Consider the following 15,655-nt stretch of genomic DNA (forward strand, 5'->3'; position numbering starts at 1 on the left):
CCTAAGTCCCTCAAGTTCAACCCTTCTACCTAACCTTCCTATTCTTGATCCAAAGGCAAAAAAACCCTAATTAAGCTACTTTGAATTCGGCCATCAGGGGAAAAAAATTCCTTCTTGACTCCAAGAGGCAATGGGATTTCTCCTTGGATCAAGAAGCTCTAAAATATTAATGTTATTCTATTTATATCCCTGTATGTCATGCCTTTCTAAGAGTAGTGATGGTTAACCATATCAGTGGGCCTTCAGGTGCAGCCAGGCCTTCAGACAAGTCTTCAGGCAGAAACTGGTACACTTCTGTTAAGATATCCCGACTTTGCTATGAAGAGTGTGAGGGTGCTCCAAGTGCTTGAGTTAAGAGCCACACTGGTAGGCAAACTCCCACACCTTCTGAGGAGGTACTTCCTCTTCCTTCCCTTCCTGACATTAGCCTGAAGGAGGGCCAGATCTTCTTGGTCCTCCTTTATAGTGCAAGGAGGAGGACCGTTGTAAACTCCAGGGAGAGACTGGAGCCAAAAGGCGTCATCCATCTCTCCGACCAAAAAGCCAGGATCAATCTCCACAGGTTTTCAGTGTATCAAGCCTGTGTCTATATCAATAGTTCTCCGTGCTGTTTCTTCCAAAAACTATATACAAAAATAATAGGCACATGCGCAAGCAAACAAGTGCAATTATGAGGTAAGTAAAAAGGAAAGTACCATATAAGGCCACAGCCCTTCACTTACTGGACACAAAAAGTTAAAAAATACTCAACTTAAACCCAAACAAAAACTGTGGGAGTGCTCCCAGAGGAAACCGCTTAAGGGGCTCGAAGAAGGCACCTTGTGCTTCTCAAAACACCCGCCTTAAGGGCAGAGGACCAAGCGTTCCTTTTCTCACAGATACTCACTTGAACACAGCCAAGAAGCCAAAGAAACATTTCCAATGACTTCCCAATACCCAGAATGTTTTATTGAAATCAAGATGTGGATCCCGAAAATCACAATGTAAGTTATGGTGACCTAGGTAACACAAACAAAATACACTCAATATTATAGGGAAACAATGGAAACGTACAAACGTATTGCAGACAAAAATACTATATGCCAAGTTGGGAAATGCGACATAAACATGACGTACGCCTCACATTCTACATCACTGTTGGTGCTTAATAATAATACATAATTTTAATAATATGAGAAAGGACAGCCTAGTGCAGGGGTCGGCAACCTTCGGCACTCCAGATGTTGTGAACTACATTTCCCTTGATGCTTTGCCAGCATTATGACTGTAAGAGCATTATGGGAGATGTAGTCCACAACACCTGGAATGCCGAAGGTTGCCTACCCCTGGCCTAGTGAATTAATAAATAACACTGAAAGTGGATTCTGAATTGTCACAGTCACCTTTAGGGGGGCATTGGACATTATCATTAAAATGCAGGAATTTTAGCAGGTTCAAATATTAAAAACTGGTCATAATACTGGAAAAAAGGGGGTTGATAAAACCCGGTCTGTACTCCAATAGGAGTGTATGGGGGGGTCACAATACCTGTCATTATGGTCAAGCCCCCGAATGTTCTTATTTTGTGCAGGTCAATGGCTTACCAGGTTTGACATTTGCTCCAAAAGCAGGAGGACCAGGTGAACATTGTGTGCTAGAGATGTATGCAATGATATTGGTAACATAACGGTAGCTTTAAAGACACGTGTACGCAACTACATGGCCCAGAGATACGGAATATGCCTGAGGACAAACTAAATCTACATCTGAAAATGTAGCTAAAAGTCTTTTTACGGCGGGGTTAGCCGCTGGAGGACATGGACGCCTGTGGCTAGAGCTCCGCTGGCAACTTAGCTTTTTTTCCTAATATACGTGTGTGGTAACTTGTCTTGTCCCCATAAACAAAGGGATTAGGTTAAGGTGGGCGTTCTTAGAATCCTTCCCTCCCACAGTTCACTTAAGGAAGTGATGAAACAGGATGTGACGTCAAATGAAGGGTATATAATATAATACCACACATGGACTCCTTCAGTTTTTTTTTTTCCTTTTCCTCCATGGTGGATGTGGTGAGAGTCAGCTCCCGGCAGTGAGCTATTATCGGATCTGGAGGCTTAACATTGGGTGAGATCAAATTGTGTTGAAGGGAATTGTTATATGTATAGAGAGAGAGATAAAAAGGGGGTTGTTGTCCTGTGGGGTTTGGCAATGCATGTGTATATGAGATAAATGTGTTTGCTGTGTTGTTACCTTATAATAAATACCTTTTAATGTAGACGAACCTTTGTGAGATATATTTTTATATTTGGTTTAAACACCACAACGTGCTTTTACCACAACGGGTCGTATGAAAAGACAACCGTCGACTCTGTCGTAGTCCAGGGACGGTACTACCTCTTTGGTGCCGTCTCTTCGAGAATAGTTCAGCACCCTGGCGCTGCTGGCCTCCCAAGCCTCTGATGACTTCCTTCGAGACCGCGTGGTTCTGATGATCAGGGCCCTGATCACCCGCCTGGATGCGTTACCTACCTGCTCGGCAGAGGTCCATCAGATTTTTTTCGTCGTGGAGGGAGAATTTCAGTACCCTGCTGACTGAATTGAAGCAGACAGTATCGGACGCCATCGCAGGCCTCAAATCTGATCTTTTGCGTGTGGAGTGGCGGGTTTCCAGACAAGAAGAGGAGACTATGCAACAGGCGCAGAAAACTGCTGACCTTGTGAGAGTCTCCACTAGGGCTGAATCAACTAATAGATTAAAATCGATAATAATCGATAATGAAAATCGTTGTCAACGATTTTCATTATCGATTAGTCGAATCGATTTTTATCGATTTATAAAAAGGGTTTTTTCAGAGCAAATGCTCTGAAAAAATCCTCTCCTTCTATAATCCGACCTCAAACAGAGATCGGATTATAACACCAGAATCCAGATCCCCCACAACGCTGCAGGGGACCTGGATTCCCCTTACTGTCAGCCGGTCTCTCACTTCCGTCTCTCTCCCCCCTCCCATACACTGCTCTGCCTCCTCCCCCTCCCATACACTGCTCTGCCTCCTCACCCTCCCATACACCGCTCTGCCTCTCTCCCGACTCCCTGGTGCTTTGAACCTCTGTTACTGACAGGCACTTTCACTGCAGCTTCATAGAAGCCTCAGCGTAAGTGAAGGGCAGTAACAGAGGCTGTCTGTGAGCATCGCGCAGACCCCCACCGGCTGACAGAGAATCATCCTCTCTGTCAGCCAGTGGGGGTCTGCATTGCACAGACAGCCTCCTTTACTGCCCTTCAATTACGCTGAGGCTTCTATGAAGCTGCAGTGAAAGTGTCTGTCAGCAACGGAGCCGGGTAGAGAGGCAGAGCTGTGTATGGGAGGGGGAGGAGGCAGAGTGGAGTATGGGAGGGGGGAGGAGGCAGAGTGGAGTATGGGAGGGGGTGGAGCCAAAGTGGTGTATGGGAGGGGGAGGAGGCAGAGTGGAGTAAGGGAGGGGGAGAGCCAACGTCGTGTATGGGAGGGGGAGTGGTGTATGGGAGGGGGAGGAGCCAGAGTGGTGTATGGGTGAGTTATAGTGGTGTATGGGGGGTATTATGAATTTCAGGGCATTTGGGGTATAAGGCATATCGATATTAGGCATATCGGGGGCATAAAACATATCTGGGGGTAAAAGATATATCAGGGGTCTCAGTTGCATATCACTGGCATATAAGGAGTATAAGGCATATCGGGGGCACAGTGGCATCTGGCATATAAGAGGTATAAGGCATATATGGGGTAGAGTGGCAAGCTGGGGGTCAGATGTGCATAACTGGGGGCAGTTTGGTAAATAGAAAATATAAACAAGGCTTTTTTCTCATAGTTTTTATTAAATATGAAAAATAGCATATGAATTAATATTTACTTATAACTTTGTATTAAAACCTAGTTTGAGAAACTCTGGGTTCTTGTAGCTTTTATTATTATGTCAATAAAATAAGAAGGTGAATAGAGAGAGGCCATTGCAATAAAGAGATGAAAGTGTAAATTGTACGTTTTTTTATTACATTACTTAAAATTTAAAAAAATTGCATTTTTTTATCCGATCGAAAAAATAATCGGCCAACTAATCGATTATTAAAATAATCGTTAGTTGCAGCCCTAGTCTCCACACATCACTCACACTACCTGGCGGAATTCCGTCGGGTAGTGCCAGGATCCGAGGTCTTCCTGAGGCGAACTCTGGGAATGCCCCTCCCTACGGTTTGGGAGGCACATAACTGTGGTCAGAGGACATCTGGTCAGGCTGGGATCAGAGAGGGTTCACACTCAGAACTTAAGTGATATACTAGGATAGAGAGTTTGGAGAGGATTCACAAGGATACATTGCAAGACGATGACTTTTCCAGATTATCCCCTATGCTCTTTGTCCTCTCGCTGGAGCCTTTCCTAGAAGCAGTTAGGGGCAATCCAGATATTACGGGTCTGTTGAGTGGGGCTGTTCATCACAAAACGGTGGCGTTTGCCAACAATATGCTGTTTGCACTCATGAATCCTCGGGTGTCATTGCAAGTGCTGTTAGATGAATTTCAGAGATATGGGTGGTTGTCGAACCTGAAAATTAACTTTTCGAAATCCGAGATATTGAATATTTCTCTCCCCCGGGGGGAGGTGGAGTCCTTAGCCTCCTCTTTCCCTTTTCGATGGTGTTCTTAGAAGTTGAGACATGTTGGAATATGGTTAACGGCAGATACTTCACTCCTCTATCGTTTTAATTTTCCTCCACTTCTGGAGACGATAAAGCAGGATATTAAGGTTTGGGGTCCCTTATATATTTCGTGGCTTGTAGGGTTCACGCCCTCAAAATGAATGTGCTTCCTTGACTCTTGTACCTGCCTCAAGCTTTACCTATTAGAAAGGCCTTTTTTTCCTGGATTCGGGCGTTATTTCTTTCGTTCATTTGGGGTCGGAAGCCCCCGAGGTTGGCGATATCTTTGCTGCAAAAGCCTAAATGTGCTGGGGGTCCTGGTTTGCCGTGTATACGCTCCTATTATCTAGCCTATCATCTGCTGAGGACGTTGGAGTCGAGTTACTGTCCGTCACATAAGTTGTGGTTAACCCTGGAGGCGGTTGCTGCTTCTGTTCCGTTGCGAGTCCTCCCTTGGTTGGTCCCTGGGGTGGCTCGACGGAAGGCAGGTGGTAATCCTTTTATTCTAGCTACTCTAGCTGTTTTGCATAGCACACACCGGAGGCATAATCTGACGACATATCCTTCACCCTTGACCCCCCTTCGACACAATCCTGATTTTCTCCTGGGCCTGACTAGAGGAGCTATCCTACTGACTGAGTCTGAGGAGTCCCTGACTTTGCGAATCTATATGCTCGGATCCTGGCCCTCTCTACTTTGTTTCGAGGGATGGCCATGTCCGCCTTGCATACCCTTCATTACCTACAATTGCGAAACTACATTTGCCCTCTTTTGCGGGTAAATGGGAACAAGCCTTGACATCTCGTCATCCAGGTCAGAGTGGGTTAGGATTTTTCGATTGACACAGTGCTCTGTTAGTACATGTGACAGAATGACCTGTCATACAGGGGCCCAAGGTACTCAGAGATGGCTCCAGCCTGGCTGCCAAACAGGCAGGAACTCCTTTGTTAAACTAATCCCATTAACAGGATGGCTACCAGGGGGATATTCAGTAGCTAAAGGGGATTAAAGGTTGGGTTGTCTACCTGTTTATCAATGTTAATGTTCTGTGGCTATATCAGTCTATGTTTTACAACAATAAACTGTTCATTCCTGCTGTACTCAGTTCAAGGTAGTTGTATGTCTACTTATTGGGTACACATAGCAGGGTTCCAAGGTGCGCATGCTGACTGGTGCTGGAAGTGATTCCGGGGACAACAGGAGGATACATGTGGGTGATCTCTGGGAGTTACTACAGCTCTCTTGGTGAACCCGTTACATTGGTGGCAGCGGTGGGATCCTCCTTGCAAACGTCCCAGCGGAGTACCAGTGGGTATACCAGCAGCAAGCCAAAGATGGTTCCAGCACTACAGGACGTGTTGGTGTACAGCAGAGTTGCAAGTTACATAAATGCCTGGATGGAGGCTCTCAGAGTGGACCAGGGTGTCCGGGGAATAGTCCTCCCATCCTCCAAGGAACGGTACGTGCTACAACTAGATTGGCGATTTGGGAGCCCATTGAAATATCGGTGCGAGGAGATCCGGGAGTTCAGGGAAGGGATTCTCGCAGATGTGCCCTGTTACCTGCCCGACTTGTGGGCTGATTTCGATTATTTGGTTTACCAAGAATGGTTCCTGGAACAGGCCTACCGAGAACTCTTTGACCGTGCTCAGCAGTGTGCCCCAGTGGATCCTGTGAGTATTGTGCCCCCACCAGAAGCACAAACATCTGAGCACAGCGCAACTGGCCTCTGCCCACTCCCTTCCCTCACCCCAGACACTTTGCCCTATTCCCTGCAAGGTGCGCATGCTGACTGGTGCTGGAAGTGATTCCGGGGACAACAGGAGGATAAATGTGGGTGATCTCTGGGAGTTACTACAGCTCTCTTGGTGAACCCGTTACAGTACAAAGACTCGGGAGCTTTCTTATAAGCTTCCCATGCAGTGGTATTGTACGCCGACGCGTCTCCACGCCATGTTTCCTGATTACCGGGATGTCTGTTGGCGATGTGGGTCTCCGGGGGGATCAGTTTTACATATTTGGTGGGAATATCCCCTTATTGTTCCGTTTTGGAGGCTGATATATGTGTCCTACATCGTTTTACCGACTCACCCCCTCCTTTCCACCCTGTCAACTGCTTGCTGCATCACACCTGTTTCGGTGGCGGTTTACAAAAAATTGGTGGTACGGCATCTATTGAATAAATCCCCATACATTGGGGCAAAACCTCGCCACCTTCCTTTAGGGAATGGGTTGCTAGGGTAGAGCATGTGCAGGTCCTTGAGGAGTTGGTGGCTAGGAATACGGGTAAGGAAGCATGGGAGGGTGTGGTTTTACTGGATTCATTTTATAGCTGATCCTTCCACACGGACCCTCCTAGCTTAATATCGTGGAGGTTGTTGTGGTCATGTTCACCCTTGTTTCGCCTTATGGGAGTTTTGTGTATGTATTATTTTTATTTTTATTTTTATTTATTTTTTTTTTATATTGTGTCAATTGTGTTACCCTGCTGTGTCAGGGCTTTGTATTCCTTCCATTTGGACCTTTCCTTGTTCCGCCTTTTTGTGTGTTCCCTACTTGTCGTCCTTTCACTTTTGATTTTAAAAAAATAAAAAAACAAAAGGCTTTCTACAAGTTATACTGAATAAAAAGAGAGACAACTCACCCCTCAGTAGTAAGGGACACATAAACATCAAAAGTATTGCTAACCCCAAAGTGTAGTTGAATAAAGTGGAGGAATATTTTCTAAGGGTGACAAGAAGAGAATTTACCACAGGTACATAGGAATACATGGCAGATAAGTTTATTAACCCCATATCACCTCAATGTACCAGGTGAATAGAGTCAAATAGCTACTACAGGGGGATGCATGGCATATCCAGGACTCAGGAGTCTCTATGTTCTCTATAGCGAATGCATATATTTATAATCCACATTAAATCCTTTGGAGTGTAATGCCTCCAACCAGGTAATCCAAGCTATTTCTGTTTCAAAATGCCTCTTAATTTTGGTACATAGCCATTGACTTGGAACCTCATTTGGTGTACTTGATGTCCTACTTCTCTCAAGTGCTTAGGCACTGGTGTTCTGGGGTAGAGGACTGCATTGGGAAAAAAAACTTGAGGGCGGTCTTGCTGGTGCTGCGGGCGGGAGCGGGCAGTCAGGAACTGTACCTGCGGGTCCCGGTAATCCTGCGCAGTCCTGCAAGGCTGCCTTCTCGCTGCTCCCTCAAAGCACTTCTTCTCTTGCTCCACCCAGGAACAAAACGGAGTCACGTGATGTGACGTCACTTCCTGTGACTCCACCTTGTTTTGAGGGAGCAGTGAGAAGGCAGCCTTGCGGAACTGCGCGGGAACTCTGCAGTTCAGGTAAGGAGGTGGGCGGGATTGGCCACAAATGTGGCGGGAGTGGAACACCCACATTGCGGGAGTGGGCAAAAAATCAGCGGGAACGGGCAGGAGCGGGATTAAAAAAGCCGTCCCGCACAGTGCTCTAGTCTGGGGCATCCAGACTACATCTACCCAGTAGAGCTGCCTATGCGGGGAGCTCTGATCTCTCACAGCCGGGGAAGGTCTGCGCGATGGACGCAGACAACCCCCGCTGCTAGCCACACCTCCTTCCGGCTGCAGCGTAAGTTGTCTACGCGAATCGCGTAGACATCTACACACTGCCCCGGCTACACACCGGGGACTCAGAAGCACCGGTAAGTGGGGCGGGGGGGAGACAGGAGGATCCAGGTCCCCTGCAGCTGCGGGGGATCTGTATCTTAGTCGTCTCATAGTCAGACCTATTTGAGGTCTGATTATAAGACGACCCCGATTATAAGACAAGGGGTATTTTTCAGAGCGCTGAAAAAACCTCGTCTTATTATCGAGCAAATATGGTATAAGTTAAAACGTGCTCTAACTTATATTGCTTGCACTTATGGGGGTTTGAAAAGCTACTCCCCTTGATAATTCTGTTGCAATGAATACAGTTTAAAGAACCAAATTGACAGGCCAATTAAAATCTAGTTTTTGGTTCATTTAGTACCTACATTTGCTTTCAAGTAGTGTCTGAGATTAGGTTCCCTTCCATAAGAAAATAAAATGGGAAGATGGAATATCTCAGGCATATTCTGATCACTGGAGAATTGTAAAATCTTTCTTATCTTGTAGCTCAAGGGAGAGAATTTATACACAAAAGCTTTTCTCCATATAAAATAATATATTTCTTTGTTGATCTCACTAATAAAAAATGGAGCATGAACATCATGCAAGACATAAAGGCAAATGGTATTATTGAAAATTTACCACACCCACCACTAGGGGTAACCCAAAAATTGGCTAGCCAGTTATTGTAGGCTTACTGCTGCCACTGATGGCATGCAACCCACAAATATGTTTTCTACGGTTTTGAAGTATAGAAACCGTTTGTGGTGCATCATTATTTTTACTTTTTTTTAAATGTAAAACTTTTTATTCACCGGAACCGTAGTACAATACAGAAAAAGTGCCATCAGTGCGCATAATAAAAAAAAAAAAGAAAAGAAAAGAGGCAACCGACACGCAGGACGGAGACACAGGTAAATGATTTTAGGCAAGAGGCTCCGAGGAATGCGTGAGCATGTAGAGAAGATGGAAGGTCGAAGTCAGCCCGTGGCGAAGAACTCGCCGATCTAGTTGGATCCGGTGATGTTTTTCCATTTCAGTACAATGAAAGCAAATAACACAAATCAGAGTCGCAAATGTCGAACAAACAGAACAAGTGGCTACGGGAGCCAAACAAAAGAAAAGTAAAGGAGTCCTCATTATTTTTACTATGGTCATGCCTCCGGTCTAAGCTTAAAGTTTCATTAGAAATGTTACATGCTACATAATACAAGTATTTGTGCCCGAGAGGCTATATTTTCTCATGAAATGGTGAAGTTACAGACATGATTTAGAAAATTGCTACAACAAAACCCCAACACTTAAAATAAGTATCTGATTCTCTATGGTAACTCTCCCACTTTATTTTTTTCTTCTCTTTTAATTATAGCCTGTGGAAGTCAAGATGGCAGTAGCCTTAAGTTAAATTTTTTACCCGGTCCATTAGCCCCGGATCCCACTTTATACCCAGCTTATTACAGTGCCTGTCCAACGAATCCTGCTCCAAGAGTTCGTCCTAATGCACGTGACATCTTTGAAAGAGGCAAAAGTGGGACCGTTGGTATCCTCCTGCGGTTTGAAGGGCTCTCGCTTCATCCTGAGTCACCATCTAAAAGTAAGCACAATTTGGTTAAAGTTAAGTATTCAATATAGCTTAAATCTTTGTTTTTCAATAATTTCATTGTTAATATAAGATTGTTCTTTAAACATTAGGACGCATTATATAATCTCCCCTTGCCACTGTCTCTTGGGGGTTCATATGTGGTAAAGGTTACTGTGGGAAGCACAGACCCCATCCTGTACCTCACGCCCATTCCCATGACTGTTGGATGCAATGGTGAACGTGAGTTTATATACACACTCCTGGGCAACCACCTGCCATCAGGTCAGGATAGCCTTAAGGGCAAGAATGGAGGGAGCTGGAGAAGTATGGTATGTGGTCAATGCCTCTGCAGATGGTTTTTATGGGTGAGTTAAAGTTTTTCCTGCAGCTTGAGTGGGTCAATGGGCAGGGAGGGAATAACTCCCTGAATGGCTTGTTATATTATTTTAACCCCCATCCCACTGGGGACAGGATGGGGCCTGTTGGAGATGGGGTATTTTATAACCATGGGATATGTGCTTTATTAAGTTAGTTGAAGAGAACCCACTTATCTTCTGTGTTTCTTACTGAAATCCCTTGGGTTTTCCATAATGCACCTTACTTATAGGTATGCAAGTGGGGGCAGCCGGTGGATTACGTTTTGAGCCTACAGAATCTCTCGCTGGGAGTGATCGAAGGCTCGGGGGGGGGGATGTATGTGCTGGTCTGCGAAGGGGGTTAAAACCCTTTGTCCATAAAACAACTAGCGTTATCAAAGACAAACCTTTGTATTCCCAAAACAATTGTATAGCCCTGAAGCAGTAACTTAATTAAATTAATTCATAATTACTTTGCTTTTAACCAAAATTTCTACATTCAGTTGATGGGAACTGCACAAAGATGGCACCACAATATGCTAATCTCGTTATGGCTTTCTTAGAACTGAGATTCTTTGACTTACACAAACTGTATCACTGCTACTGATACCATTATATGTATCCCATTAGTGGCTACATACAAACCTACACTAGAGGGAATCTGCAAAGTTTATAAGGATTTACAGCCACTACTGACAGGATACAGCGCTAAAATAAATATTCCACCTCTGCGAAATTGCAGAGTGTACAAAATATTATTGAGTCCGGTACCAAACTATGCAATATATCTTGCTATTAGCTATGCAAACCCATATGTAATGGGAATACTGCCCATCACAACAACAAAACATACAATATCAAGGTATCATACACATGTACATACATCTGCTAATGTTGAGTACATGATCAGAAACTGAGACTAAGGATGGACTTACATATACACTCTCTCTCTACAACAACTGCACCCTGGTCTGCCACCAATACACCAAGGGGCACCACTCCATTAACCCCTTAACGACCTTTGCCGGTTCAGGACCATCATGGAAAAACGGTCACTTAATGACCTTTGACGGTCCTGAACCGTCAAAAAATTAAATAAGCTTAGAAAGTGATCAACGATCACTTTCTTCGCTTAAACGGCTTTACTGTAATGCCTCGATGTCGAGGCATTCAGCAAGGCCGAGATCGGCATCGGGGGCCATGTCTGGCCCCTCCACGGGGCGTCAACAGCCGCCATACATTGTATGGCGGCGGGCGCCCGTTTTAAAAGCGTTTAGGAGGCGATCAACGATCGCCTCCTAAACTTAAATGGTGTCGCTGTAATGCCTCGATCAAGAGGCATCCAGCAACACCAAACACTTACCTCTGGATGGGCTGTGACCGCTCCGGAGAGCGGTCACAGCCGCATCTGCCGGTGATCTTCGCCCTCAGCAAGATGGCGGCGCCCGGGAAAAAAAAAACAATAAAGATGAAAGAGTTCGCTAGACGGTCTCCAGACCGTCTAGAGAACTCTGGCTCCACTTGCAGGTTGAATACAGGTACTGCATTCAACCATGCAAGTCAATGGAGCCTAGCTTTCTAATCACAATGTGATTAGTAAAATATTCAAAAAATAATAAAAAAACAAAAAAGAAAATGGGAAAAAAATGTGCTAACATTTAAAAATAATTATGCAGTGATGTCACTAGATGAACCATCCAGTGCCAGCAAAATGTATAAAAAAAATATAAAAAAAAGTATTAAAAAAATAAAATAAAAAATGTATTATTATTATTTTATTATTTTGAGCAAGTGCTAAAATTTCTCAAAAATCTCAACAAAGAGTTAAAATAAAAGCACTTCAAATACCCAAGGGGTGTCTAATATAAAAAAAAATGGCTGATGGGGTAAATTGGAGTGGCCGAGCTCAAAGATAGGGCATAGGTACAGACTGACCAAAACGGAGAAAAAAAGCGCACTTCCCAAATGTGGCATTTTAAATCTCAAACAACACGACAAACCCATGCATGTGGGGTATCGCTGTACTCAGGAGATGTTCCTGAACACACATTGGGGTGTTGTTTGACAGTGACATATACCAGAACCTGTATATCTATAACTAAAGAACAATTTGTGTGAAAAAAAAAATAAAACAAATTACTATTACAAAGTTTAATAAAGTGTAGTTGTATAATTGGTGCATGGAAAGGGTTAAAATAACAGCATTTGGAATACCCTGGGCTGTCTAGTTTTCAAAAATATATGGTTTGACGGGGTTAAATTGAGTTAACCGGCTTCAAAGATATTCCAAAGAGGAGATGGAGGCAGAATGACCAAATGACCATCTGAATTACGCATGCCCCAAAAGTAGCCTTTTACCAGCCAAACAACCTGACAAACCCATGCATGTGGGGTATCGCTGTACTCAGGAGATGTTCCTGAACACATATTGGGGAGTTGTTTGACAGTGACATATACCTAAACTCAGGACAAGTAGTAGAATCTATTTAGCTAGTTTTTTTACTTGCTTTTATAGGTGAGTAAAAGATTTTTCAAATAAAAGTCATAAAATTTGTTTTTTTTTTCAATTTTTCACCATGTTTTTTTTTATTTTTTTATAGTAAATAAGATGATACGATCAAAATAATGGTATCTGAAGAAAGCCCATCTTGTCCTGAAAAAAAACAATATATAACTTATGTGGGTACACTAAATGGGTGAGGAGAAAATTACAGCTGAACACAAGCATCACAAAAGTATTAAAACAGCCTCGGTCCCACAGGGTACAAAAAGAAAAAACGAGCCCGGTCCTTAAGGGGTTAAGGACCTCAGGATAAAAGTACTGAAGTGGAACTTTGTAAACACACAAGCCAAAAACATTTTGAAATAAAGATGATTAAGCATTTCAACACTAAAGACACCTGATTAAACATGGAAATAGTATTCCTGTCACATTTTCTGTGATTTTACTCTAATTTATGCATTATCCTCATGTTACAGGCCTAACTTGGTTTATTTATCTAAAGAGATGTATATGAGGTTTATGAGGTGTATGAGGTTTTTTTTTTTTTTGTTTTTTTTTTAGCAATGCCATAATTACCCTCACTCCCCTTACCGCCTCTACACTGGTTAAACTAATTTACAACAAACTGCTATGACCTGTACCTCATCAGTCTCTATCCTGCTTCTTAACCCCTATACTGCTGCCCATGTCTCACTTAGATGTTTATCTTGACAAAAGGAAGGCTTATACTGTCGAACATGGAATGTTCAATAAAAAGGTATTTTATATTACATTACTAATTTCTTTTTTAAATAAAAGGAGAAAAGTATAGTTAAAATGATACCATTTATTGGCTGAGAGTTTAATTGCGAGCTTTTGAGACCAAGTTGTTAGGTCCCTTCCTCAGGCATTAATGAAGCTAGCACAGACTTTTCTAAATCCAAAAGCACAATTCACACGTTAACAAAGACTTTAGATAAACACAGAGGTATTGGGGAATTTGTTAAGCAGTAAATTAGCTGGATTAGCAAAGATCCAATGGACAGATATGGTTCAATTAAAGCATCCTTGGTCAGTTTACTCCCTGGGGCCATAAAACCATTTGGCATATGTCAGATCCATGAAGGTGTCAAATGTTCCCAGGAATAATTTGTTTGTACTTAATTCGAATTGTGAGAGGATTAATGGGTTGTAATGTTATAATGGGAGATGAATTCTGTCTCTATTGAGGCCAGTGAGTAGGGTATTTAAACGGTATATTAGTTTCACCTCCCATATTTGTCTCTCCCTCTGGGTGCGGAACTATCCCATCAGTACTGACAGCTTCACATCCCAAATGCTGTACCCAGGCTGACAGAAATGTTCTCTAACAGGTGTATCTATTTTTTTCTGTTTGATGGTATGTCTGTGGGAATTAAACCGTTTGTGTAATGCTTGGCCTGTTTCCCCCACGTACATCGCTGTTGGACATCTAGCACACATGATGAGGTACACCACGTTGGATGATTTGCATGTAAAGCAGCCATTGATTTTGTGGTGTAAGTGTGAGCCTGGTATCTGTATTTCATCAGTGGGAAGGATGTGTGCACAGGTCTCACATCTCTTTAAGTAGTGTTGTAGTTCTCGTGGAAGGTGAGAAGTTCCTGTTTGCTGGCGGTCCAGATAAGAATATAATCTATATAGCGAAGGTACAACAGGGGTTTTGTTTGGCAGGTGGATATGAAATCTTCTTCTAATTTTGCCATAAAAAGGTTGGCGTATTGTGATGCCATTCGAGTACCCATAGCAGTCCCAGTTTTCTGGATTGTGATGTTGATGTTGGGGTCTAATACGTTGTAGTTCTCGGTACACTGACAGAGAATATATCTGGCTGGATTGAAAACACCCTGCAACCACTAGTAAAACAAACACCCACCTTCCTTCAGGACACCACAGACCTCTTAACCCCTTAAGGACAATAGGGGTTATTACTCGTAGTATATTGTGGGACAATGGCTATTTTAACATTTTTCGGTGTTCCTGTTTAGCTGTGATTTTCTTCTTTCTCATTTCGTGCTCCCACACATATTATATATTGTTTTTTTCAGGACAAACAGGGCTTTCTTTAGATACCATTAATTTTATCATATCATCTAATTTACTATAAAAAAAATGATAAAATATGGGGATTTTTTGTTAAAAAATTACTTTTTCTCACTTTTTAAACAAAAAACTTTTACTCATCTGCAAAAACGAATGAAAAAACATGCTAAATAGATTCTACTATTTGTCCTGAGTTTAGAAATACCCAATGTTTTTATGTTTTTTTGCTTTTTTCTGCACGTTATGGGGCAATAAGTACAGGTAGCGTTTTGCTATTTCAAAACCTTTTTTTCCAAATCTGGTAATTCTTCCCCCCATGTGCCATTTCGGGTATCTTTGAAGCCGGCCAATGCAATTTACCCCATCAAGTCATATATTTTTAAAAACTAGACACCCCAAGGTATTTCACATGCTGGTAATTTAACCTTTTCCATGCACTAATTTTACCACCAGCCTTTGTGAAACTTTATGATAGTAAATTTTTTTGTATTTTTTTCACACACGTTGTACTTCAGGTATAAATTTATCGCTCCTGGTATATGTCCATGTCACACAACACCCCAATATGCGTTCAGTAACATCTCCTGAGCGCAGTGATACCACACATGCATGGGTTTGTTGGGTTATTTGGGAGGTAAAAGGCCGCCTTTGTGAGGTGTGTATTTTTTGGCCATTTAGACATCTGATCCTACTGCCCCCATGTCCCATATTTGGGACACCTTTGAACCCGGCCAATTCAATTTATCCCATCCACTCATGCATTTTTTAATACGAGACACCCTATGGGCATTTGTAATGCCAATATTTTTAACTCTTTCCATGCTGGAATTTTTGTAAAGATAAAGAATTTTAGGACTTGCTTATTAATTTT

General features: G+C 42.9%; 1 protein-coding gene across 2 annotated transcripts in view; it reads left to right on the top strand.

The window, feature by feature from the left end:
• ENKD1 (enkurin domain containing 1) overlaps positions 1 to 15,655 on the top strand; it is a 79,507-nt gene that overhangs the window by 22,900 nt on the left and 40,952 nt on the right. For both annotated transcript variants that reach the window (XM_053449735.1, XM_053449736.1), the window contains exon 3: positions 9,652 to 9,876. In XM_053449735.1, coding sequence (XP_053305710.1) covers positions 9,652 to 9,876 — 225 coding nt within the window. The remainder of the gene's footprint in view (positions 1 to 9,651; positions 9,877 to 15,655) is intronic.

This window comes from Spea bombifrons, chromosome 10 (genome assembly GCF_027358695.1).
Source record: "Spea bombifrons isolate aSpeBom1 chromosome 10, aSpeBom1.2.pri, whole genome shotgun sequence".
In the NCBI taxonomy this organism is placed as follows: Eukaryota; Metazoa; Chordata; class Amphibia; order Anura; family Pelobatidae; genus Spea; species Spea bombifrons.